The sequence below is a fragment of the Branchiostoma floridae genome, chromosome 12 (assembly GCF_000003815.2).
Source record: "Branchiostoma floridae strain S238N-H82 chromosome 12, Bfl_VNyyK, whole genome shotgun sequence".
In the NCBI taxonomy this organism is placed as follows: domain Eukaryota; kingdom Metazoa; phylum Chordata; class Leptocardii; order Amphioxiformes; family Branchiostomatidae; genus Branchiostoma; species Branchiostoma floridae.
In genome coordinates this window covers 9,405,645-9,432,476 of record NC_049990.1, presented here as the reverse complement: position 1 = coordinate 9,432,476, position 26,832 = coordinate 9,405,645, and the positions used below count along the sequence as shown (strand labels likewise).

The following is a 26,832-nucleotide window of genomic DNA, read 5'->3' as shown; positions in this document are numbered from 1 at the left end:
TTCATTTGGAGCTTTCAATTCAAAGGACTGAATTTTGTCAAAATTTATCGTATGTTTGACAGTAAAACAATTTTTGTTTTGTTTTGCACGCAAATTGAATCATATCAATGATGTTAAACAATGGAAAAGTTCATGCCATAATGAAATGTGGCACAAAAAGTATTAAGGCACCACTGCCCCACCACTACCGTACCACTGCCGCACCACTGCCGCACCACTACCGCACCACTGCCGCACCACTGCCCTGTGGTGGGAAAACCATTCGTTGTGAGAATAATGTTTTGACTGACCGGCCGACTCCCCTAGCGTACTATTGATTCTTTTTGTCCAATCTCTACAATTAGACCACCGATCCACGGAGCCTGGTAGAGGCTAAAATTTGACCCTTGGCCGAGCGTTGGGAGAAGGGGGCCACGTTACTCAGCCAGAACGCATGCTGTCGGACATTGACCTTTGACACAACAATATACATGTAGTCGTATGACATGGCCGACTCCTGAGCTCAGACTTAGTTGTGTTGGCGTCAGGATCCGGTGTCTGTGGCCAGCTCAGTGGGCGAAGGCTAGGACGGTGGGATTTCAAGAGGATTTTCTGCATGCTATCAGTAGGTAAAGGGCTCATAGGTGGTCATATTCGACATAGAAGAATGATCCCAATATAGAGGGGTAATCGGTCACGGTGAAATGTTCACAGGCCATGTGTTTACTGCTGGGGCCTCGAAGGGGGGGGGGGGGGGGGGGTTCAAAGGGTCTAAAAAGCTGTATTCTGAAATCCCCTTATTTATAGTCAGCACTATCCTGGTGACATGACACGTGTCAATATTTGGGGTTTCCTGGTTAATTCTTCCCCATAATTAATCTCAAAATCTGAAATGTATAATCTTCATCTGTTGTTGAGTCAGCACAACAACAACAAAAACGATCGCATACACACGGTGGGAAAATTAGCTTTATTAGCTGGACGTCCGCGCTTTGTTCTCGAGTTCGCGATACGTCTCGTCTCATCTGTATCGTTCTTGAATCATTCGCTTTAGATTCTTCGGTGGAGACAAGATGAGCACGGAAAATGTAGCTTGGACAGGTGACACCTATTTTCCGACAACTTCGAGCTACTTTAGGATATAAATTTAGTAGGCAATAGAATATCAAGACGCTTGCCACAGTAGTGTCTATTTTGAGGTACATGGCCGGAGCTTGATATGTTACGTTATAGTGGCAATGGAAATGCAAATACAAAGAGCCCTACTGTTGGGATTGGCCTTTGCCAACCGCAAACGTGTAAAGACATTCAAAATGTATGTCAGGGTAGAGATTGCAATATGGCAGAATCCATATCTGCGGACAGGGATCCCGGTCGACAGAAACTCCGACCGACCAGAATACTAGAATATACACATAACGTTATGTTTGGTTGGTCCTGAGTTTCAAGTCATTGAGCTTGAAAAACATTAATCAAAGTTGAAGTCTTTCAATTTCACGCAAGTGAAAAGCTAGAAATTTACAGACTTCAATTGCGTTTTCTACCGACAGATTCGGCGATTATATAATATTTAGATTGTTATCTATACTCTGACATATGATTTCAAAAACAAAAGGCCTAACGGTCTACATTTTGCAAACACAATGCGTAAAGGCTTGGGTATGTGTATGGTAACATGGCTGCATGGTACATTACATAGCTACAGGGTTTTATCTAGTAAAATACACACGTAGTTTTAGGTAAATCATAAGAAAACATAAATGTATATTGTTTCTCGTTAACATGTGCTAAGATGTTACATCTGTCGGTTCAATCGTTGAATGTCCTTCTTACTTATATTTTTAGATTCTGACATAGAAAACTCCACAATTACTACTGCTGGTGCTGAAGTATGTCGACTGGGTTTCACCTGTTCCTGGCGGTTGTCGCCTTTTTGTCTCAAAATGTTCAATCTGCCGACATCCTCGTGGCAACATTGACCTACGCCAGCCCCTGGATGGACGTAGCGAAGATTGCCGAAGCCTTGGCCTCCCGAGGGCACGTCGTCACCGTGCTGGCCCATGCTAGTCAGAAGAGCGACCTGATGCGGAAATGGCCGACCTTGCAGTACGAAACATTCGGAGATCCCGAAAAACCACCGTTGATGAAGGAATTTGCAAAAACCGGGCCTCAAAAGATGGTAGGTATTTAGAGCTAAGAGATTGAATACCTTTGATAAAGGCATGGCGTAAGTAAATGTAGTCTCATAGCCTTTATGGGGCCATGGGGACAGAGGGTTGCTATCCACTGTGTCTCGGGCACAATATTGTAAGCAGCAGCCCATCCTTTTCCTTCCTTGACCACTTTAAAAATGCCTTTTACCCCCAAAACGAAGACAGGAACCCATTTGGTTTCTACCTTGGAGGAGATAGTAGAGTCGTGACTTTCCCAAGGACAAATGTCTAGCCAGGAATCGCTACGTAATGAGGTACTATACTGAGGAGGATCTCGTGCGCGCTAGCATAGCTACTCGGCCATGCTTATGCTTCGTTATTTCACGATTTAAAATTTGATATAACCTTCATGAGTCATCGGATTACAATTTTTCATAACAATTTGATCACTGAGCGAACCCAAAATGCATTCTCAGAGAATAGGATATACACAAATGGTAGGATTGAAATGAATTTAGTGAGCTAACATCAAATACATCAATCAAAGAAACCGTAGCCAATGCTGAGCAACATTTTCTTTATTTGCTTTACAAGAAAGGCAAGTGTAATGTGGCACTGCACTCAAGTTAGTAACTTCTAACAATGAAAGGCAAGTGTAATGTGGCCCTGCAATCAAGTTAGTAACTTATTCTAACAGTGGCCCATACAAAGTGAACTTAACAAAATGAACGGAAATACGGAATAATGATAATGTCCAATAGTAATATACGAACAAATGTTGTGACGTAAAACAAACGGTATCCATTCTTCACTCTTGTAGGAGATCTCCGGGCTTCATTTCACAAATCTCCTGATATCACACAATCCTTACGTGTCTTCGTAATGCCCGTTACAGGCATTTTCTTCACCTGGGATGTTGGGCCTCCTGGCATGGGCCAGTACTTCGAGTTCTGCCTTGCTGGACCTTAGTGAAGAGATGCTGAGTGACAATCAGCTACTGACGAAACTGAAGAACAGCCACTATGACGTAGTCCTGACGTATGCTGGTCCCTCATGCGGTCCACTGGTGGCGCAGTTCTTGGACCTGCCTCTAGTCTGCACAACGCGGTCTTTTCCTACTGGACTAGGTAAGTGCAGATTCATAAAGTACAGGTCTTCTTCTTCGAAGTGCAGGACAAAGTGCCCCGCGGCACAATCAGCTAGCATAGTGGTTTTTAGCTGTTCTCACAATGATTTCACTATTTGCTGCCCTGTATGCCACACACTATTTCAAGGACACCCCTGTTGTGATATATTTGATTTTTTTTCTGCTAAACTGCAGATATCTATTCCATCATTCTAAAATAAGTTATATATCCTAGTCCGTGTGACTTTTGATCCTATGTTTCAGACATCCGAGCCACTGGTGTTCCCAACCCTCTTGCTTACGTGCCGACAGTGACATCGGAGTTGTCAGATCGGATGACATTTTTGCAGAGAGTGAAGAATGTGCTGGTTTACTTCGCATTTTCTACTATGGGACAGCTGGTCGTGGAAAAGAGTTACGACGATCTCGCAAAAAGGTTTGTGAATATTTTGCAGTTATATGACAGTATAACGGTATATAGTAATGACAGTATTTGGATTTTGTAATTGGCCTTGAACTTTTACATTTGATCGATGCTCTTCAGTTTCATAAACCTTCATATTTTCGGCAGTAAGTGCAATGCCACCACTGGAACTTCAGTTAATGCGATTTTATTCCTAATCACCGTTCTGATTATACGAAGAAGACGAAAATTAAACAAAAGGTAATTGTTACTTATTCTATCTATGCTTGGCCAGAGCCCATTTCCGTATTCGTTCCTGCACTCATGACTAAAGATTAAAGGACAGTACTTGCGATGTGAGCTTTCAACTTAGCTGTTTCAATACATTTAAACTGTTACATTTTGCAAATGCTCACCATCTTCATTTTTTTTCTATTATCAGGATGTGAGCTTAGCGCAATGTAGTTAAGGCCAATGTTACTTCTAGATCAATGTTGGTTAGAACTAAGTTTCTGATGCGAGATGACTGGACAGAAATGTGCAAACAGGCACTCAAAACATCATTTTCTTACCACCAACAGAACCATTGGTGACAGCTTCACCTTGTCTGCTGCCTTGGCTAGAACCGACGTGTGGCTCTACCAATCAGATCTCATGTTCGACTTTCCTAAACCCATGATGCCAAATATGGTCAGCATAGCAGGTCACATGGCTGAGGATGTCAAACCGCTCAGTGAGGTCAGTTCTTGAAAAATCAAATCATTATTATTCCATAGAAAGACATACACACAAAAAACTTAGTATTCGTACATTATTACAATATAAACCCTTGCAGCCTACTTTTATATATGGTCTTGAAGGTGGTCTTAACGTGGATGGTTCAGACGTACGTAATGTTTAACATCTATTGTCTGGACCTGATTGGCCTAACTGGTATACTTCCATAGGAGATGGAGAAGTTTGTGCAGAGTTCTGGAGATGACGGTGTTGTGCTTGTAACGTTCGGCTCCATGATAGCGGCTATGCCTGCAGAACTAGCCGACATGCTGGCCGCTGCTTTTGCCCGTCTGCCACAGAAGGTTGTGTGGCGCTACGCTGGGACGCCACCTCCAAGTCTGGGGCCAAACACCAAGACCATGGAGTGGGTGCCTCAAAACGACTTGCTAGGTAAATGGTATCAACTCGTTGCAAATCATACGAGTAATGTGGATCGTTAACTATTGCATTTGTTCAAGACTAGAATACACAAGAGTCTGTCCTTTTCTGTCATTGTTTTGGTGAAGGTTGAAAGCATTTAGCATATCGTCTTAAAAACATACAGGTCGATACATTCAGTACTTCAACAGTGTTTTTTTCAAAACTTAAAGTATTTTTTTATACCTACAGCTCATCCTAAGACAAAGGCGTTTGTATCACATTGTGGATACAATGGAGTAGCAGAGGCCATGTACCACGGGGTGCCCCTGGTCGGCATGCCTCTGTTCTCCGAACAGTTCGATAACAGTGCCCGGATGGTGGCCCGTGGGATGGCGGTGTCATTGGACATCCACACGGTGACGCCAGAGGAGGTAGCCCAGGCCATCACATCTGTTATTTCGGATCCTAGGTAAGTGTGAGGTGGAGTAACTGCCAGGAATACCTCCCTCAATTCCTGTCTCTTTCCCTCTCAGCTTTCAGGGGAGACATCATTATTCTGAAGCAAATGTTTAGTTACTGGCTGTAGATGCACGTAAGCATGTGGGCATGTTTTGGGTATGTAACGTAATGGACTCAATTTTTCTTTCATTTTTTGTCAGCTACAAGGAGAGGGCCAACCAGATTTCCACGCATCTTCGTGACCAACCACAGTCGCCCATGGAGCGGGCAGTATGGTGGATAGAACACGTCATCAAACATGGCGGCCTCCCCCATCTCAGGTCGAGGGCACCCGAACTCCCCTTCTACCAGTACTACCTGCTAGACGTTATTGCCCTGATTGTTGCAGTTATATCTGCTGTATTGTTGTCTTGTTGGAAGTGCTGTTCATTTGCATGTGGCATATGCAAAAGTGGTACGACTAGCACCAAACTGAAAAGTAATTGACCGTCATCATCAGCATAATTGTATGGACAACAAGAGATGAACAATGAATACAGAGGCATTCCCTGAATGATTATGCAGTTTTCATTGCTATGTCAAGTAAAATTGTTCATGTTGTAAAGCTGTGAATGTTATCTTTGATTGGTGTACGTTTTTGATGACTTTTGATGAAAAGTGGCGTCAGTGTGGCGTAACTGGTGGTAGTGCGTTGGGCTCAGAACCGGTTCTTGGTTATTTGATACTCGCCATGCTCCCAACGTTGTGCCCTTGGGAAAGACTTACTTAACACGACATCCACTGGTTCACACTATGACGCCTGGCCAAGTTTCGGTGATCACAACACTTTGGTTAAAAGTTTTTTCCTTTTCTGTGAACCGAATTTACATAAAGATACGAAATTCAAAGTCTTATGGAGTGACCAACTATACCATAGGCTGACAATTTGTGCAAAAGGATACTGTGATCAATGATATCAAAGACTTTGGACAGTCAATAGACATTCTACTACTCCTTAATAACAAGGTGTAAAGCAGTTCCAGTTGAATGTCTTCAACGGAAACCAGATTGTCGGGTAGACAGTATGTTGATTTGATTATATGGGTGACATCCATACCAAAACTGATGCGAGCGTGCGAATGAAGAAAAAAAGTTCCGCCATAAAAGTTTCCTTCACTATGATGCCTAATAATTGGTCAGGGAGGTTGAGCAAATTATCAAACACAATATATTCTTATCGTTGTTCTTACATATCTTTTCTTTCACCTTGGAATTGACGTTGGTATTCTATGACATTAGTATTTAATTCTGATATTTATTTTTAAATCTACGGGACATATTTACAGCTGCTTTGCACAATTTACTCCATAGTTTTTTTAGAATTTTTTTTCTTTTGAAACGGCCGAAAATGGATTCGCTCGCGGATGTCATCCATATAATCAAATCAGCAAAGCCTAGAAACGCTATGTACAGCGCAGATCTGTCTCTCCTTTCGAGAGTTTCATTTGGCTTCTACCTTGGAGGAGATAGTAGAGTCGTGACTTTCCCAAGGACAAAATGTCTAGCCAGGAATCGCTACGTAATGAGGTACTATACTGAGGAGGATCTCATGGCCGCTCAGCCATTCGGCCATGCTTATTCTTCGTTATTTGACGTTTTGAAATTTGATAGAACCTTCATGAGTCATCGGATTACAATCTTTCATAACAATTTGGTCACTGAGCGAACCCAAAATGCGTTCTCACAGAATGGTAGGATTGCAATGAATTCAGTGAGCTAACATCAAATACATTAAACAAAAAAGCCGTAGCTAATGGAGAGCAAAATTTTCTTCATTTGTTTTACAAGAAAGGCAAGGGTACTATGGCAGTAATGGCACTACACTCAAGTTAGTAACATATTCTAACAGTTTCTCATACAAAGTGAACTTAACAAAATGAACGGAATAATGATAATGTCCAATAGTAATATAGGAACAAATTTCGTGACGTAAAATGAACGGTATCCATTCTTCACTCTTGTAGTAGACCTCCCAGCTTCACAAATCGTCTTGCTCCTGATATCATACAATTTTCTTATGTCTTTGTAATGCCCGTTACATGCATTTTCTTCACCTGGGATGTTGGGCCTCCTGACATGGTTCAGTACTTCGAGTTCTGCCTTGCTGGACCTTAGTGAAGAGATGCTGAGTGACGAGCAACTACTGGCGAAACTGAAGAACAGCCACTATGACGTAGTCCTGACGTATGCTGGTACCTCATGCGGGCCCCTGTTGGCGCAGTACTTGGACCTGCCTCTAGTCTGCACAATGAGGTCTTTACCTACGGCACAAGGTGTGTTCAGATTCATATAGTACAGGCCCTCTTCTTCGAAATACAGGACAAAGTGCCTCGCGGCACATCAAGTCCTGGGAAACAAGGTCAGCTAGTGTGGCAGTTGGCGGTGCTCGAAACAAAAAACGAAGGGAAAAATAAAGTGAAGTAAGCTGTGCACTATGTACAGCAGCCGCACTAGTACGCGCAAAAAGAGGCCCTACAGCTGGCATTCGGCGGGGAGGCCAAGATCTTCTTAAACATATCAATAGAAGTACGTAGAGCTTTTGGTAATGTGTTCCACTCGATGATAGTTCGAGGGAAATAACTGCCTCTGTGTGTTTCTGTTTTACATGGGGTGGTGATATTTAAAACGTGCATGCGTGGTGTCCTCTTGTGATGTTTGTATTGTAACAGTGGGGTTTAAGCGCTGCCAAACTGACCACGGCAACGGCTCTAGAGCTTTTGGTGTTGTGGTTTGCACGTTGGATTTGTAATCTGCCGACTAGTAAGAGTGTTGTCAATGGGGAAAGCAATCGTATTGTTCACAGCTTTATACATTAGGACCAGTCTGGCTAAAAAAAAAGCGTTGTTGCAGGGAGGGCCAGCCAAGAGTTTTCAGAGTGTGTGTTACACTAGTTGACGACCGGTGGTCGCCAGTGGCGAACCTGGCGGCACGCTTCTGTACTGCTTCTAACTTGTCTTCGAGTTTGTTTGTTTGTTTGTGAATGTAACGTTATACGTTTGTGGAGGTCCCACACAGAGGATACATACTCTAGTTTTGATCTTACAATGGGCAAATAGGATTGACCTCTGATTGTTCTGCATGCTCCCCTCAGATTCCTTCTCAAGAATTCCAGAGTACTGTTAGCTTTTGCTGCTAAATAATCTATGTGTGCATTCCATTTCAGGTTGTGTGAAAGTATGATACCTAGACATGGGTGTTGCATAGTGGATTCAAGGCGTTATGAAAACATTGTATATAAGAGTTTTTAAGCTCTTTTAGATTTGTGTATGTGCAAAATCGAACACTTCTTCGCATTGAAACGCAAATAAATGCCAAAGTTCCGACCACTTACACAATTAATTGAGATCCTTCTGTAGAGTGTGTAAGTCTTCTTCCTTTATAATGGGGTGGTATAGTAAGCAATCATAGGCAAATAAACGGAGTTGTCAAAGTAATACCTTTATTGATGTCATTTTATATACTAAGTATAATAGTGGGCCTAATATAGTGCCCTGTGGCACCCAGACCTTACCTTAACAGGTTTGACTTATCAGACTTATCCCCATCCACTACAACTTGCTTATATCGGTCAGTCGACCAATTCTGTATCCACTGGAGTGTTTTAACTCTTATACCGTAATAATCTAGTTTCTTAAGAAACCGCATTAAGGGACACTATCGAATGCTTTTGCCAAGTCATGCATGGCCATACCAATTTGAGTACCTTTGTCAACCAAGAAAAAAGTCCTTGAAGGGTAGAAATAAGTTGAGACTCGCAGGAATGATTGGTCCTGAACCCATGTTGTGTTGGCAATAAGATTTTATGTTCCTCTAAATGCTTAATGGTAGCTTAAAACATTATTGCTCTAGAAGTTTGCAACACTGGTTAGCGAAACAGGTCTGTAGTTCGATGGGTCGCTCCTATCCCCCCCTTTTTTAACACAAACACACACACACACACACACACACACACACACACACACACACACACACGCACACGCACACGCACACACACGCACACACACACACACACGCAGGATATACTCTGGCATATTTTCTCTGTGTTCCTTGACAATCAGCTGTCATTATAGTGGTTTCTAGCTGTTCTCACAATGACTTTACCATTTGCTGCCCTGTATGCCACACACTCTGTCAAGGACATCTCTGTTGGGATATATTTGCTTTTTTTTCTGCTAAAATGTAGACATCTATTCCATCATTCTAAAATAAGTTACATTTCCTAGTGCTTATGTCTTTTGATCCTATGTTTCAGACATCCGAGCCACTGGTGTTCCCAATCCTCTTGCTTACGTACCAACAGTGACATCGGAGTTGTCAGATCGGATGACATTTTTGCAGAGAGTGAAGAATGTGCTGGTTTACTTCGCAGTTTCCATTATGGGACAGCTGGTCGTGGAAAAGAGTTACGACGATGTTGCTATGAGGTTTGTGAATACTTTCCAGTTATATGGCAATTTCAAATGACAGTATTTGGATTTTGTAATTGCATTTAAGTTTTTAAGTTTAACCAATGCTCCTTAGTTTCATAAACCGTCATGTTTTTCGGCATGCTCCAAGTAAGTGCAAAGCCACCACTAGAACTTCAGTTAATGCGATTTTATTCCTAATCACCGTTCTCATTATATGAAGACGAAAATTAAACAAAAGTTAAGTTGTTACTTATTCTATGTATGCTATATATGTGAGGGCCCATTTCCGTATTCGTTTCTGCACTCACGACAAGATTAAAGGACAGTTACTTGATTTGTGGGCTTTCAACTTGGCATCAAATCTAGATACATTTGTATATGTTTCAATATTAAAACTGTTACATTTTGCAAATTCTCACCATGTTCATTATTTTTTTTCTATTATCAGGATGTGAGTTTAGCGCAATGTAGTTAGAATGCAGTTAAGGCACTTCTAGATGAATGTTGGTTAGAACTACGTTTCTTATGTGCACGTGAGATGATATGCCTCTGATGTGAGATGACTGAATGAGTCTGTTTATCTCCTCTTTGGACAAAAATGTGCAAAACGGCACCCAAAACATCATTTTCTTACCTCCAACAGAACCATTGGCGACAACTTCACAATGTCTGCTGCCTTGGCAAGAACTGACGTGTGGCTCTACCAATCAGATCTCATGTTCGACTTCCCTAGACCCATGATGCCAAATATGGTCAGCATAGCTGGTCACATGGCTGAGGATGTCAAACCGCTCAGTGAGGTCAGTTCTTCAAAAATCAAATTAGTAACATTATATAGAAAGACAAACACAAACAAAACTTAGTGTTCGCACATTATTACAATATAAACCCTTGCAGCCTACTTTTATATATGGTCTTGAAGGTCTAACTTAACGTGGATGATTCAGACGTACGTAATGTTTAACATCTCTTGTCTAGATCTGATTGGCCTAACTGGTATAATTCCATAGGAGCTGGAGAAGTTTGTGCAGAGTTCTGGAGATGACGGTGTTGTGCTTGTAACGTTCGGCTCCATGATAGCGGCTATGCCTGCAGAGAAAGCCGACATGCTGGCCGCTGCTTTTGCCCGTCTGCCACAGAAGGTTGTGTGGCGCTACTCAGGAACGCCACCTCCAAGTCTGGGGTCAAACACCAAGACCATGGAGTGGGTGCCTCAAAACGACTTGCTAGGTAAATGCTATCAACTCGCTGCAAATTATACTTGCAATGTGAAACTATAGCATTTGTCAAAACTAGGATACACAAAAGTCTGTCCTTTTCGGTCATCGTTTTAGTGAAGGTTGAAAACATTAAGCATATCGTCTTACAAACATACAGTTCAATACATCCAGTACTTTGACAGTGTTTTGTCAAAACTTGAGTAAATATTTCATACCTGCAGCTCATCCCAAGACAAAGGCGTTTGTGTCACATTGTGGATACAACGGAGTAGCAGAGGCCATGTACCACGGGGTGCCCATGGTCGGCATGCCTCTGTTCTCCGAACAATTCGATAACAGTGCCCGGATGGTGGCCCGTGGGATGGCGGTGTCATTGGACATCCACACGGTGACGCCAGAGGAGGTAGCCCAGGCCATCACATCTGTTATTTCGGATCCTAGGTAAGGAGTAACTGTTAGCAACACCTCACTCAGTCCCTGTCTCTTTCCCTCTCATCTGTGAGGAAAAAATCATTATTCTGAGTCAATGTTTTAGTTACCAGCTGTTGATGCCCGTAAGCATTGGGGCATTTTGTGGGTATTTAATCTAATTTTCTTTACCTTTTTCTTAGCTACAAGGGGAAGGCCAACCAGATTTCCACGCATCTTCGTGACCAACCACAGTTGCCCATGGAGCGGGCAGTATGGTGGATAGAACACGTCATCAAACATGGCGGCCTCCCCCATCTCAGGTCGAGGGCACCCGAACTCCCCTTCTACCAGTATTACCTGCTAGACGTCATTGCCCTGATTGTTGCAGTTATATCTGCTGTATTGTTGTCTTGTTGGAAGTGCTGTTCGTTTGCATGTGGTATGTGCAAAAGGGGTATGACTACCACCAAGCTGAAAAGTAATTGACTGTTGTCGCAAGCATATTTGTACGGACAACTGTAGACGTACAATGAATACAGTGGCAATCCCTGAATGGATTTGCAGTTTCAAATGCTATGTCAATTGAAATTTTTATCATGTTATCAAGCTGTAAATGTTATCTCTCATTGTTGTATGTCTTTCCTTTAAAAAATTGTGCTTTGGCTGAAGTTGATTTCTTACCTTAGACCTGATGATGGATGATGAAATGAAATAGGCATATTATATAGATTTCTAAAATTACATAAACTATAGATGATAAAATGATAAAGATATATGGCAAAATGGCTAACTGTCATAACTTCACTGTGAAGTTACGACGACAAAATTGTACCCTGCAATGCTCTTTTGACATTTCTTAAAGCTATTGACCAAAAAGTGTCTTTGCTCTTCTTCATTCTCGTATGAATTATCCATAGAGTTACTTTCTTTAACATGCTCACCGTTAAGCATCCTTGTAGTTGTTTGATTAAATTCGTCTATCATTCTTAAGCGTTATGTCTATCATTTGTTAATTTCTTTGTCCCGTGTCAAGTCAAAAACTTTGTGATGCCATAAAAATCAAAATGAATACAATACGTTAGAAGGGCAAGCTATAAGACCTATAACAGGCCCCTCGACAACACCGCAGGCATACATTAACTGTAATACCGTTATTCTTAAGCGTTGCGTCCATCATTTGTTTCTTTGTATGTCCCTTCTCGCGTCAGAAACTTTGAGATGCCCTAAAAGCATGAAGAATATGAGAGGAAAACAAGAGAAGAAAACCACACAAGGTCCCTCGACAACATCACCGGCATAGATATTTTTATATTCAAATAGATATACAGCTACAGAACTGTAATTTTGGTTCTTATTTGAACATACAATGTGGGATTACAAATCCATGGATTCTTCCGTAGTAAAGCCTTTTCTAATTGTCCATTGAAATCATTGCGATTTATTATCGCAATGACTGAGAAATTCTACTTAAATCGCGGTTACTCAATGCTATCTCCTAACAATCAAAGGTAAACTTATCTTCCATTTCACTATGTACTAAAGCGGACTGTTAAGTGCATGACGTCGACATTGTGAGTTTACTACGCGGATGTGGCATCTGTATGTTATGTATATCCATGGCCAGTATTCAAAACCACATTTTCATCTACGGGATGCCTCTGTATTGATGGTTCATCTATTGTTCTCCATACATGCTTTTGATGACAGTCAATTACTTTTCAGTTTGGTGCTAGTCATACCCCTTTTGCACATGCCACATGCAAATGAACAGCACTTCCAACAAGACAACAGCACAGCAGATATAACTGCAACAATCAGGGCAATCACGTCTAGCAGGTAGTACTGGTAGAAGGGGAGTTCGGGTGCCCTCGACCTGAGATGGGGGAGGCCGCCATGTTTGATGACGTGTTCTATCCACCATACTGCCCGCTCCATGGGCGACTGTGGTTGGTCACGAAGATGCGTGGAGATGTGATTGGCCTTCTCCTTGAAGCTGAGAAAAAAAGGAACAGTAAAATTTGTGTCCATTGCATGACATACCCACAACATGCCCACATGCTTACATGCACCAACAGCTCGTGACTAAAAGTTTTCTTCAGAATGATGTTCCACCCAAAGATGAGAGAAAAAGAGAAAGGAATTTGGTGAAGTATTTCTGACAGTTACTCCACATCACACTTACCTAGGATCCGAAATAACAGATGTGATGGCCTGGGCCACCTCCTCTGACGTCACCGTGTGGATGTTCAATGACACCGCCATCCCACGGGCCACCATCCGGGCGATGTTGTCATGGGCATCACTCATGAGAGGCATGCCAACCAGAGGCACCCCGTGGTACATGGCCTCTGCTACTCCGTTGTATCCACAATGTGATACAAACGCCTTTGTCTTGGGATGAGCTGTTCGTATGAAAGATTGGCTCAATTTATATACTATGACAAAACAGTGTTAAAGTAATGCATTGAACATCTGAAAGACGTGATATACTAAATGTCTTCATGATCAACCTTTACCAAGGTATCAAACACAGGAAAGACGAAGATTTGTTTGTTGTTTATACCAGATTCGAACAAATGCAATAGTTAGATATTACTAGACTAGTATTATTCGCAGTGCGTTGGTAGCATTTACCTAGCAAGTCGTTTTGAGGCACCCACTCCATGGTCTTGGTGTTTGGCCCCAGACTTGGAGGTGGCGTCCCAGCGTAGCGCCACACAACCTTCTGTGGCAGACGGGCAAAAGCAGCGGCCAGCATGTCGGCTAGCTCTGCGGGCATAGCTGCTATCATGGAGCCGAACGTTACAAGCACAACACCGTCATCTCCAGAACTCTGCACAAACCTCTCCAGCTCCTATGGAGTTATACCAGTTAGGCCAATCAGATCTAGACAAGATATGTTAACCATATATGCATTACGTACGTCTGAACCATCCACGTTAAGTTAGACCTTCACGACCATATGTAAAAGTACGCTGCAAGGGTCTATATTGTAATAATGTTCGAATACTAAGTATTTTGCGTGTATGTCTTTCTATAAAATGTTACTCATATGATGTTTGAAGAACTGACCTCACTGAGCGGTTTGACATCCTCAGCCATGTGACCAGCTATACTGACCATATTTGGCATCAAGGGTTTAGGAAAGTCGAACATGAGATCTGATTGGTAGAGCCACACGTCGGTTCTTGCCAGGCCAGCAGACATGGTGAACTTCTCCCCAATTGTTCTGTTGGTGGCATAAATAATGTAATGTTTCAGCGCAAAGGGGAGAGACGGACCCCTTCAGTCATCAGAGATACTGGTTGATATAAACATTAGTGATTGAAATACAATATATTTGGTGTTCGATTCAGTTGTTTTCAGTTGCTCGACCATTTATTGACCGCTTGCCACCAAACCTATTGCACATTTGATCGAAAACATCAATCGACGAAGTTAACTAAAAAGGTTAAACGAAAAAGTCAACATAGATCATGAACGGCAATGAGACATTTACATTGAATATTAGTAACAATCTAACTTTTGTTTAATTTTCGTCTTCATATAATGTATCCGCAAGCTAAAAAGATACATGTGATTAGGAAAACATGGCATTACTGAAGTCCTGGTGGTGACACTGCACCCATTTGAAGCTTGCCGAAAATGAAGAAGGTTCATGAAAGTGATGAGCATTGGTCAGATGTAAAAGTAAGACAGAAATAGAAATTTATACTCAAAGGAAATTAGAAAACCCATATACTGTCCTTTGAAATTGCCACATCATTACAACAAATGCACAAACCTTTTTGCAACATCGTCGTAACGCTTTTCTAAGACCAGCTGTCCCATAGTAGAAGCTGCGAAGTAAACCAGCACATTCTTCACTCTCTGCAAAAATGTCATCCGATCTGACAACTCCGATGTCACTGTTGGCACGTAAGCAAGAGGATTGGGAACACCGGTGGCTCGGATGTCTGAAACATAGGATCAAAAGACATATGCACTAAGAAATATAACTATATTTTAGAATGATGGAATATGTGTCGGCAGTTAGCACAAAAATTCAAATGTATCACAATTGAAACATGGCGTGGCATACAGGGCAGCAAATAGTGAAGTCCTTTTAAGAACAGGTCAAAACCACTGTGTCAGTTGATTGCCAAGGAACACAGAGCAAAGATACCAGGGTATGTCCGCGATCTCTTCTCTGGTAGAATGGCCGATTCTGCCAGTCTGCGAATCTGCCAGTCTCCCCCCTCTCTCTATAAATTTATATATATAAGGAGTGTGTGTGTATGTGTGTGTGTGTGTGTGTGTGTGTGTGTGTGTGTGTGTGTGTGCGAGCGTGTGCTTATCGCGAGTGTGGGGAAAGGAAACGTACGTGAGATAAAACATCGCGGAGATGGCTTTTAGCATACATAGAGACAACAAAAGCCTGAGCAATGGACCAAGCAGACTGGTAAACTTCTGTAGCTGCTCAATGCACCGGTGGAAATGGGAGGACAGGGGGACGAGAAAACAAGAAATATAGATTGTGTTACATGTAGTCATGTAGATCGGCCTGTACTATATCAATTTGAACATACCTTGTCCCGTAGGCAAAGACCTCATTGTGCAGACTAGAGGCAGGTCCAAGTACTGTGCCACGGTTGGCCCATACGAGGGACCAGCATATGTCAGGACAACGTCATAGTGGCTGTTGCTTAGTTTCGTCAGTAGTTGATTGTCACTCAGCATCTCTTCACCAAGGTCCAGCAGTGCAGAACTCAATGTACTGCCAAACTTTAGGAGGCCCAACATCCCAGATGAAGAAAATGCCTGTAACGGGCATTAAAAAGACGTAAGAAAATTGTATGATATAGGGAGCCAGGCCGAAAGAAGACGATGTGTTCGTCTCCACATGTTCTTTAAAATCACCAACAATTTAGTATCAACTCAAATGCCATTTATAAGCAAGGGTTTATCCACACCATCACGCACAGAAAATACCTCAGCGTACCACCCCACATTCTCATGAACAGATAACCATCTAAACTCCATCTTCCCGAGGACCGTTAGGGAATGGAACCACCTACCAGAAGCAATAGTCCGAGTAGAAACACTTCAGGCTTTCAAGAATGCCATTACCAATATGTAAGACACTACTAGAGTTACGGGTACTTACCGGCGCCCACCTACAGGGCGGCGGGCAGGGAGAAGCGCCCCTGCCATTGAGGAGCTAGGCTCCCCCGTCTCTTACACCCCCCCCCCAAACATAACGCACAGAAGTAAAAGCGACCACCGTCAAACCAAAGACCCTTGTCCTAATCCGCGTCCGAAGTCTTCAGCTATATGAAGTTAGACGCGCACATTGAAGAAGGAGATTGGTGGAATGAATCCCGAAGTTTTGCTCCAAGAGTGAAGGGCTTAAGCTTGCTTACAATACCGTGCTTTTATTCCTCATATTTCTAAATACCCACCATCTTTTGAGGCACAGTTTTTGCTACTTCCTTAATCGACGGTGGTGTTTCGGGATCTCCGAATGTTTCGTACTGCAAGGTCGGCCATTTCCGCATCAGGTCGCTCTTTTGACTAGCATGAGCCAACACGGTGACGACGTGGCCTCGGGAGGCCAATTCTTCGGCAATCTTCGCCACGTCCATCCAGGGGCTGGCGTAGGTCACTGTAGCCACAAGGATGTCGGCAGCTTGGACATGTTGAGACAAGATGGCGACAACCGCCAGGAACAGGTGCAAACCAGTCGACATACTAGTACTCAGCACCAGCACTACGGTAGTAATAGTGAAGTTTTCTGTGTCAGAATCTGAAAACATAAGTAAGAAGGGCATTCAACGATTGTAACGGACAGATCTATCATCTTGCACCACCTCGGCACATGTTAACGAGGAACAACATAAATGTTAAAGATACGTTGTCGTACTTTTTTTTATTTACACTTCTAACTGATAGAAAAAAGGAACCGTTCATTGAGCTAAAAATTTGTGTATATTCTACTAGATAAAACCACGTTGCTATGTAAGTTACCATGCATATCATTGTGCTGCCCAATCTGTTACGCATCGTGTTTTCAAAATGTAGACCGTTAAGCCTTTTGTTTTTTAAACAATATGTCAGGGACACTCAGGGTAGAGATAACAATCTGATAGAATCGCCGATTCTGTCGGTAGAGATCGCGATCGAAGTCTGTAAATTTCTAGATATTGCAAGACTTCAACTTCGATTTATGTTATTTAAGATCAATGACTCGAAACTCAGGACTCAGATGCGAGACCAACTAAACATATAATATGAATCTTCTAGTATCCTCATCGGTCGGAGCCTTTATCGATCGGCATTACTGCCCTCAAAATGGACGATTCTGACATATTGCAATCTCTACCCTGACATACATGTAAATTTTGTCTTTACATGTTTGTGGTTGCAAAGGCCAGTCCGAAATGTCAACAGTTTGTATTTACATTGTCATTAGGACCACCATTCAGTGTAACACATCAACTTACGATCATGTACCTCAAAACAGGCACTACTGTAGCAAACATCTTGATATTCTATTACGCACTACATTCATTTCTAAAGGAACTCGAAGTTGTTAAGGGAAACAGGTGCCACTAGAAAAAAGTAGTCTTCGGACAGTACGTAAATGCAAATAAGATATAGCACACACACGAAGGGGTACCTGCTCGTCCCGATCTCTTGGTTAATAAGTCACAGTGACTGAAGCAAATCAAGGGAGAAGACAATTGACCAAACAGACGTACACCTGTGTACCCTGGTACCCAGTCTTGTTAGACTTACTAGTCCGATTCCAACTGGGTAGCGATCGTTGGAAGCGTATTAAAACTAACAAGACTGTACTCAAGATAGTGCTGTGGATTTTACAATAGTTTTAGAATAGCTTAGACCACCCCACCCCGCCCCGAGCAGTGAAAACATGGTCTGTGAACACTTCACCACCGATAGCTCCTCTTTATACTTTGGATCATTGCTCTATATCGAGTGTGACAAGATATAATCCCACGCCCCTTTACCTACTGATAGCATGCAGAAGAATATCTGGAAAACTCACCGTCCTTCGTGCACTGAGCTGGCCACAGACGCCGGGTCCTGACGCTAAGACAACTAAGTCTGAGCTCAGTAGTCGGCCATGTCATACAATTACAGTGTTGTGTCAAAGGTCAGTAGGACAGCACGCATTCTATGTTGGGCAATCACTGGATGAGTGACGTGGCACCCTGCTACCACCGATCGGTCAAAATTAAAGTTGAACAAAATTGCAGCTCTCAAATTAAAGAACAGTGAAAATTGCGCTGTACATAGAGTTCCTAGTTCTTAAGACTGATTGGGCCATGTTGCTTTGATGATATATGTTTGACATCCGCGCGCGCATCGATTTTCATATGTTTCAAAGTAAAAATTATTTTCAACCATGCTGTAAATTGTACAAAGCAGCTAAAAAATGTATATCCTGTAGATTTAGAAATAAGTATCGGAAAGATATACTAGTGTAATAGAATAATGATGTCAATTACAAGGTCAATGAAGAAGGATGAAGGATTTATTTGTTCTGTATACCAGACTCTGTGTGTTTGGCTATTTGTTCAATCTCCCTTACCACTTTGATTTCATAAAAAAGGCAACTTTTTTGCCGAAAACGTGCACCGATCAAACATAACATTCAGAGCTTTACAACTTGAACAATTTTGTTTGACATAGCATTTAAAAATTCTTTTTACGGGGCGCCTCTGTATTCATTGTTCATCTACTGTTGTCCGTACAAATATGCTTGCGACGACAGTCAATTAATTTTCAGCTTGGTGGTAGTCATACTCCTTTTGCACATGCGACATGCAAACGAACAGCACTTCCAACAAGACAACAATACAGCAGATATAACTGCAACAATCAGGGCAATAACTTCTAGCAGGTAGTACTGGTAGAAGGGGAGTTCGGGTGCCCTCGACCTGAGATGGGGGAGGCCGCCATGTTTGATGACGTGTTCTATCCACCATACTGCCCGCTCCATGGGCGACTGTGGTTGGTCACGAAGATGCGTGGAGATCAGATTGGTCTTCTCCTTGTAGCTGAGAAAAAAAGAAACAGTAAAATTTTAGTCCATTATATTACATACCCACAACATGCCCACATTCTTACATGCACCGACAGCTGGTGACTAAAAATTTGCTTCAGAATAATGATGTTCCACCCAACGATGAAAGGAAAAGAGATTGGTGAGATATTTAAACGCTAACAGATACTCCACATCACACTTACCTAGGATCCGAAATAACAGATGTGATGGCCTGGAAAACCTCCTCTGACGTCACCGTGTGGATGTCCAATGACACCGCTATCCCACGGGCCACCATCCTGGCAATGTTATCGAATTGTTCGGCGAACAGAGGCATGCCGACCAGGGGCACCCCGTGGTACATAGCCTCTGCTACTCCGTTGTAGCCACAATGTGATACAAACGCCTTTGTCTTAGGATGAGCTGCAGGTATAAAATATTTACTCAAGTTACTTTGTTTTGACAAAACAATGTCAAAGTATGTATGTAAGACGATATGCTAAATGCTTTCAACCTTCACAAAACCATGACAAAAAAGGACAGACTCTTGTGTATCCTAGCTAGTTTCGAACAAATGCAATAGTTCCGCATTACTAGTATAATTTGCAACGAGTTGATAGAATATACCTAGTATGTCGATTTGAGGCACCCACTCCATGGTCTTGGTGTTTGGCCCCAGACTTGGAGGTGGCGTCCCAGCGTAGCGCCACACAACCTTCTGTGGCAGACGGGCAAAAGCAGCGGCCAGCATGTCGGCTATGTCTGCAGGCATAGCTGCTACCAAGGAGCCGAACGTTACAAGCACAACACCGTCATCTCCAGAACTCTGCACAAACTTCTCCAGCTCCTATGGAATTATACCAGTTAGGCCAATCAGGTCCAGACAAGAGATGTTAACCATTACGTACGTCTGAACCATCCACGTTAAGTTGGATCACGACCATATGTAAAAGTAGACTGCAAGGGTTTATAATGTAATAATGTGCGAATAATAAGCATATTTTTTTGTGTTTGTCTTTCTATGGAATGTTACTAATTTGATTTTTGAAGAACTGACCTCACTGAGCGGCTTGACATCCTCAGCCATGTGACCAGCTATGCTGACCATATTTGGCATCATGGGTTTAGGAAAGTCAAACATGAGATCTGATTGGTAGAGCCACACGTCGGTTCTTGCCAAGGCAGCAGACATGGTGAAGCTGTCGCCAATGGTTCTGTTGGAGGTAAGAAAATGATATTTTGAGCGCCGTTTTGCACATTTCTGTCCAGAGAGGAGATACAGACTCATTCAGTCATCTCACATCAGAGGCATAAGAACCAACATTGATCTAGAAGTGCCATTGCATAGCTACATCTTTGCTGATTTCACTACATAATAAAAATTTAATGAACATGGTGAGCATTTGTCAAATGTAACAGTTTGAATATTGAAACAGATACAAATGTATTTGGATTTGAAAGCAAGTTGAAAGCCCACAAAGCAAGTAACTGTCTCTTAATCTTGCCATGAGTGCACATACGAATACGGGAATGATATCTTATATAGAATACATAGAATAAGTAACAATTTAATTTTCGTCTTCATATAACGCATCAACAAGCTTAAAAAGGTTTTCCTGTATTCTCTCTTTCAGAACGGTGAGTAGGAATAAATTTGCATTAACCGAAATTCTGGTGGTGACACTGCACCCATTCGGAGCATGCCGAAAAACCTGAAGGTTTATGAAACTCATGAGCATTACTATATATATAATACATCTCTCTCTCTCTCTCTCTCTCTCTCTCTCTCTATATATATATATATATATATATATACATATATATATATATATATATATATATATATACATACATATATATATTGTGTATATTTGTTAAATGTAAAAGTGCGACAGAAATAGAAGTTGATTTTCAAAGGCAATTAGAAAACACACATACTTTCTTTTGAAAATACCATTTTACTGCAACCGATTCACAAACCTTTTTGCAAGATCGTCGTAACTCTTATCCACGACCAGCTGTCCCATAGTAGTAGCTGCGAAGTAAACCAGCACATTCTTCAGTCTCTGCAAAAATGTCATCCGATCTGACAACTCCGATGTTACTGTTGGCACGTAAGCAAGAGGATTGGGAACACCAGTGGCTCGGATGTCTGAAACATAGGATCAAAAGACACACGCAGTAGGAAAAAAAACTTTAATGATGGAATATGTTTGTAGCAGAAAGATTCAAATATATCCGAACAGAGATGTCCATGAAATATTGTGTGGCATAAAGGGCAGCAAATAGTGAAGTCATTGTGAGAACAGGTAGAAACCACTATGTCAGTTGATTGTGAACACAGAGCAAAGATGTAATGGTATGTCCTGAGTGTGTGTGTGTGTGTGTGTGTGTGTGTGTGTGTGTGTGTGTGTGTGTGTGTGTGTGTGTGTGTGAGTGAGTGACAGTATGTGTTTGTGTGTATGGAAAGTTAGAGTGAGAAAACATCTTGCGGAGATGGCCTTCAGCTTAAATAGAGAAAGCAAAATTCTGGGCAATGGACCAAGCAGATTGGTAAACACCTGTAGCTGCCCAATGCTAAGGAAGAAACGGAAAAACTGGCGGACATAATTCTTCCTTCTATAAAGCAGAGAAATATAGATTGTGTTGGTAGGCCTGTGGTATATGAATATGAACACACCTTGTCCAGTAGGAAAAGACCTCATCGTGCTGACTAGAGGCAGGTCCAAGTACTGCGCCACCAGGGGCCCGCATGAGGGACCAGCATACGTCAGGACAACGTCATAGTGGCTGTTCTTCAGTTTCGTCAGCAGTTGATTGTCACTCAGCATCTCTTCACTAAGGTCCAGCAGTGCAGAACTCAAAGTGCTGCCAAACGTTAGGAGTCCCAACATCCCAGATGAAGAAAACGCCTGTAACGGGCATTACAAACATAAGAAAATTGGCCAAATGATTTGTGAAATGAAGCCTGGAGGTCTGCGACAAGAGTGAAGAATAGATAGTTATATTTCAGCCATACCATAGGTATGGTGAAATATATTGTATTCGTAATGTTTCTTCTTTCTTCTTCTTCTTTCTCCTGTCAAATCTTCAAATCGATTTAACTCTGTCGTTCTTGGACCGAATTACTTGAAATTTGGCACAAGGGTAGAGTGGGTCAATGGCCAGGTGTTTCTTGGTGTGCAATTTTTATGTACATTTTGCCCCCCCCCCTGTACCCTGGTATTACAGCCGAATGACCTGAAATTTGGTACAGAGGTGCCTTGATCATATGCCCACAAAAATCCAAAAACAATTTTGGCATACGGTACAGCAAAATGCTTAATTTTGGCATTTTTTGCCCCCCAAAATGACATTTTTGGCTCCTATACCCCCAATTTATAACCAAATGACCTGAAATTTGGTATAGGAGTGCCGTCTACATATGCGCACATGACTTCATTAACACTTTTGGCATACGGTACAACAAAATGCTTAATATTGGAATTTTTTAGCCATTGTTTGACCAAAAACCTACATTTTGGTAAATAGGTGTACTAGATATTCATTCAAATGACCCATGTATAATTTCTGGCATAAACCACTTCAAAATGATATATTTGGGGAATTTTTTGGTACTAGTAATTATCCACTGGCCAGAGGGTCAACGACCTCAAGGTCGTTGACCTCTCCAACCTGAATACAGCATGTGCACATGTCTATATATACTAGTAGCTTGATTAAAGAGGCAACCAATCACGTAGCCTGAGTCAACCTCCCGAAGGGGATTGGCAGCCAATCAGTGAGCCCGGTGTTATCTGGATGAGTCCATTCTGGCACGGAGGGGGTACATATTTTTTAAATTCATCTTTGGACTGTTTATTATATAATGTCTCTCCGTGGGAGTATATTTGAACTGGACTATTTTGCAATTTTACATGGGGTGTAATGGAAGAGTCCATTCTTGCATGGAGGGGGGCATTTTTTAAGAATTTGTTTATGGACTTTGGTGTCCCAAGAAGAGTCCATTCTTGCATGGGGATGTTTTCAAATTTAGTTTTAGAAAGGTGATGATTCAATATTCCATTTTTAGTGGAAGTGTTTTTGGACTGGTCTATTTTACCTTTTCATGCCTTTTTTGCTTAGTTCAACCTTGGCCATGTTTTCAGTGGGAGTATTTCTGGACTGGTCTATTGTGCAAATTCACATGGGGTGCACTGGAAGAGTCCATTCTTGCACTAGGAATTTTGTAAGATTCATTTTTGGGTGTCATTAAGTGTCATTAGTGGAAGTGACTTTTAAACAAAAGTGTTCGATTTTTGCACATGGTGATTTTGGAATAGTCTAAGGTTGCATGGGGAGGGAGATGGCTGAAATATGCTGCGTGTGCTCTCAAGCAAATGTCGGCCTTTCTAGTTTGATTTACGTCACTAAATTTGTTCATACGTTACTATTGGACATTATGATTTTTCAGTTCATTTTGTTATGTTTACTTTGTATGGGACACTGTTAGAACAAGTTACTAACTTGAGTGTAATGCCACAACCATTGCCTTTCTTCTATAAAGCAAATAAAAAATGTTGCTCAGTATTTGCTACGGTTTCTTTGATTGACATATTTGATGTTAGCTCACTGAGTTCATTTCAATCCTAACATTTGTATGTATCCTATTCTCTGAGAACGCATTTTGGGTTCGCTCAGTGACCAAATTCTGTTGAAAGATTGATAGAACCTCCTTGCATCAATCACCTAATTCTTTTCACTAGAACTTGCGATTGGATGTAAATGTTTGACACAACGAGTAACGAAGTATAAGCATGACCCTATGGCCTCAAGAAGGCTATGGGGCTATAGTTACCTTCACCATGTTTCTTTTAAAGGTTTTTGATTTCTCATATCTAAATTCTAAATACCCACCAACTTCTGAGGCACCGTTTTTGAGAATTCCTTCACCGACGGTGGTTTTTCGGGATCTCCGAATGTTTCGTACTTCAAGGTCGGCCATTTCCGCATCAGGTCGCTCTTCTGACTAGCATGGGCCAGCACGGTGACGACGTGCCCTCGGGAGGCCAATTCTTCGGCAATCTTCGCCACGTCCATCCAGGGGCTGTTGTAGGTTGATGTCGCCACGAGGATGTCGGCAGCTTGGACATGTTGAGACAAGATGGCGACAACCGCCAGGAACAGGTGCAAACCAGTCGACATACTAGTACTCAGCACCAGCAGTAGTAATAGTGAAGTTTTCTGTGTCAGAATCTGAAAAGATAAGTAAGAAGGGCATTCAACGATTGTAACGGACAGATCTATCATCTTGCACCACCTCGGCACATGTTAACAAGGAACAACATAAATGTTAAAGATACGTTGTCGTACTTTTTTTTATTTGCACTTCTAACTGATAGAAAAAAGGAACCGTTGATTGAGCTAAAAATTCGTGTATATTCTACTAGATAAAACCACGTTGCTATGTAAGTTACCATGCATGTCATTGTGCTGCCCAATCTGTTACGCATCGTGTTTTCAAAATGTAGACCGTTAAGCCTTTTGTTTTTTAAACAATATGTCAGGGACACTCAGGGTAGAGATAACAATCTGATAGAATCGCCGATTCTGTCGGTAGAGATCGCGATCGAAGTCTGTAAATTTCTAGATATGGAAGACTTCAACTTCGATTTATGTTATTTAAGATCAATGACTCGAAACTCAAGACTCAGATGCGAGACCAACTAAACATATAATATGAATCTTCTAGTATCCTCATCGGTCGGAGCCTTTATCGATCGGCATTACTGCCCTCAAAATGGACGATTCTGCCATATTGCAATCTCTACCCTGACATACATGTAAATTTTGTCTTTACATGTTTGTGGTTGCAAAGGCCAGTCCGAAATGTCAACAGTTTGTATTTACATTGCCATTAGGACCACCATTCAGTGTAACACATCAACTTACGATCATGTACCTCAAAACAGGCACTACTGTAGCAAACATCTTGATATTCTATTACGCACTACATTCATTTCCTAAAGGAACTCGAAGTTGTTAAGGGAAACAGGTGCCACTAGAAAAAAAAGTAGTCTTCGGACAGTGCGTAAATGCAAATAAGATATAGCACACACACGAAGGGGTACCTGCTCGTCCCGATCTCTTGGTTAATAAGTCACAGTGACTGAAGCAAATCAAGGGAGAAGACAATTGACCAAACAGACGTACACCTGTGTACCCTGGTGCCCAGTCTTGTTAGACTTACTACTCCGATTCCAACTGAGTAGCGATCGTTGGAAGCGTATTAAAACTAACAAGACTGTACTCAAGATAGTGCTGTGGATTTTACAATAGTTTTAGAATAGCTTAGACTGGATAGTGCTGTGGATTTACAATAGTTTTAGAATAGCTTAGACCACCCCACCCCGCCCCGAGCAGTGAAAACATGGTCTGTGAACACTTCACCACCGATAGCTCCTCTTTATACTTTGGATCATATTGCTCTATATCGAGTGTGACAAGATATAATCCCACGCCCCTTTACCTACTGGTCAGACATTAAAGTTGCTTGCTTCCATTGAAGCCTAGCATAAGAGACAGTGAAACAAGTCCTTGTAAAAGAACTTACCTTTAGTTCAATCTTAAAAATTCTTCTCCAGCAGTTAGTCACAAGGGAATACTTGAGAAACATGCAAAGAAAACAGAGGGTTGTTTGGCTCGTTCACCCAGCACAGCTGACCAAAGAAAACAAACCTCACCTTTGACCCAGTTTCACTCCTGTAGCCATCCGCTGGACCCAACAACTCAGATCTATCACTACGCCATCAAAACTGGTCAACTGATGAAATTTTGACCAAAATATGAAAGATAAGACCCTAGTTGTCACTTCTAGCAAAAAAAAACTCAAGGTTGGGCAAAAATTTCCAAGGAAAAAGAAGGATTTTCAAAGGTTTTAAGTAGGGACTCTAATTCCCATTTTTTGCCCTTTCTGCGCAAGACAACACTGACGTCAGCCCTACTGATAGCATGCAGAAGATTATCTGGAAAACTCACCGTCCTTCGTGCACTGAGCTGGCCACAGACGCCGGGTCCTGACGCTAAGACAACTACTAGTAAGTCTGAGCTCAGTAGTCGGCCATGTCATACAATTACAGTGTTGTGTCAAAGGTCAGTAGGACAGCGCGCATTCTATGTTGGGCAATCACTGGATGAGTGACGTGGCACCCTGCTACCACCGATCGGTCAAAATTAAAGTTGAACAAAATTGCAGCTCTCAAATTAAAGAACAGTGAAAATTGCGCTGCACATAGAGTTCCTAGTTCTTAAGACTGATTGGGCCATGTTGCTTTGATGATATATGTTTGACATCCGCGCGCGCATCAATTTTCATATGTTTCAAAGTAAAAAATATTTTCAACCATGCTGTAAATTGTACAAAGCAGCCACAAAATGTATATCATGTAGATTTAGAAATAAGTATCG

General features: G+C 41.9%; 3 protein-coding genes across 7 annotated transcripts; 1 reads left to right on the top strand and 2 right to left on the bottom strand.

Moving 5' to 3' along the window:
- Window positions 1-447: 447 nt before the first annotated feature.
- On the top strand, window positions 448-12,326 carry LOC118427264 (UDP-glucuronosyltransferase 2B33-like). Of its 5 annotated transcripts, none has more exons than XM_035836942.1 (8): window positions 448-604; window positions 1,825-2,158; window positions 3,028-3,259; window positions 3,523-3,694; window positions 4,243-4,399; window positions 4,609-4,828; window positions 11,147-11,366; window positions 11,537-12,326. In XM_035836942.1, the coding sequence occupies exons 2-8, from the start codon at window positions 1,871-1,873 to the stop codon at window positions 11,820-11,822; spliced, it is 1,575 nt and encodes a 524-aa protein (XP_035692835.1). In that variant the 5' UTR covers window positions 448-604; window positions 1,825-1,870; the 3' UTR covers window positions 11,823-12,326. The 5 variants fall into 5 exon arrangements, with proteins under 5 accessions (XP_035692835.1, XP_035692838.1, XP_035692836.1 ...); XM_035836945.1 differs by lacking the exon at window positions 4,609-4,828 and adding an exon at window positions 10,716-10,935 and having other exon boundaries at window positions 455-608; XM_035836943.1 differs by having other exon boundaries at window positions 456-570.
- Window positions 12,327-12,957: 631 nt separating this feature from the next.
- LOC118427261 (UDP-glucuronosyltransferase 2C1-like) lies at window positions 12,958-18,491 on the bottom strand. The gene is made up of 8 exons (XM_035836939.1): window positions 18,385-18,491; window positions 16,778-17,121; window positions 15,905-16,136; window positions 15,121-15,292; window positions 14,409-14,565; window positions 13,971-14,190; window positions 13,519-13,738; window positions 12,958-13,329 (listed from the first exon to the last, which is right to left on the bottom strand). Exons 1-8 carry the CDS (start codon window positions 18,467-18,469, stop codon window positions 13,044-13,046), a joined length of 1,716 nt encoding a protein of 571 aa, XP_035692832.1. The 5' UTR covers window positions 18,470-18,491; the 3' UTR covers window positions 12,958-13,043.
- A 247-nt stretch (window positions 18,492-18,738) lies between these two features.
- LOC118426949 (UDP-glucuronosyltransferase 2C1-like) lies at window positions 18,739-26,312 on the bottom strand. The gene is made up of 9 exons (XM_035836581.1): window positions 25,979-26,312; window positions 24,283-24,621; window positions 22,067-22,298; window positions 21,367-21,538; window positions 20,444-20,600; window positions 20,014-20,233; window positions 19,590-19,809; window positions 19,201-19,399; window positions 18,739-18,747 (listed from the first exon to the last, which is right to left on the bottom strand). Exons 1-9 carry the CDS (start codon window positions 26,039-26,041, stop codon window positions 18,739-18,741), a joined length of 1,611 nt encoding a protein of 536 aa, XP_035692474.1. The 5' UTR covers window positions 26,042-26,312.
- Window positions 26,313-26,832: the final 520 nt, after the last annotated feature.

What these genes read in the sequence shown, in the direction of transcription:
- LOC118426949 (XM_035836581.1), bottom strand. Translation starts at nt 26,041, where the DNA reads ATGTTTCTCAAGTATTCCCTTGTGACTAACTGCTGGAGAAGAATTTTT. An exon ending in TTTTTAAGATTGAACTAAAG is followed by an intron (nt 24,622 to 25,978) that starts GTAAGTTCTTTT and finishes TTATCTTTTCAG; the next exon opens with ATTCTGACACAGAAAACTTC. An exon ending in GCCTCAAATCGACATACTAG is followed by an intron (nt 19,810 to 20,013) that starts GTATATTCTATC and finishes TTATACCTGCAG; the next exon opens with CTCATCCTAAGACAAAGGCG.
- LOC118427261 (XM_035836939.1), bottom strand. Translation starts at nt 18,469, where the DNA reads ATGACATGGCCGACTACTGAGCTCAGACTTAGTTGTCTTAGCGTCAGG. An exon ending in AGCTCAGTGCACGAAGGACG is followed by an intron (nt 17,122 to 18,384) that starts GTGAGTTTTCCA and finishes TTATGTTTTCAG; the next exon opens with ATTCTGACACAGAAAACTTC. An exon ending in GTCTTTGCCTACGGGACAAG is followed by an intron (nt 15,293 to 15,904) that starts GTATGTTCAAAT and finishes CCTATGTTTCAG; the next exon opens with ACATCCGAGCCACCGGTGTT.
- LOC118427264 (XM_035836942.1), top strand. Translation starts at nt 1,871, where the DNA reads ATGTCGACTGGGTTTCACCTGTTCCTGGCGGTTGTCGCCTTTTTGTCT. An exon ending in GTCTTTTCCTACTGGACTAG is followed by an intron (nt 3,260 to 3,522) that starts GTAAGTGCAGAT and finishes CCTATGTTTCAG; the next exon opens with ACATCCGAGCCACTGGTGTT. An exon ending in ATGTCAAACCGCTCAGTGAG is followed by an intron (nt 4,400 to 4,608) that starts GTCAGTTCTTGA and finishes ATACTTCCATAG; the next exon opens with GAGATGGAGAAGTTTGTGCA.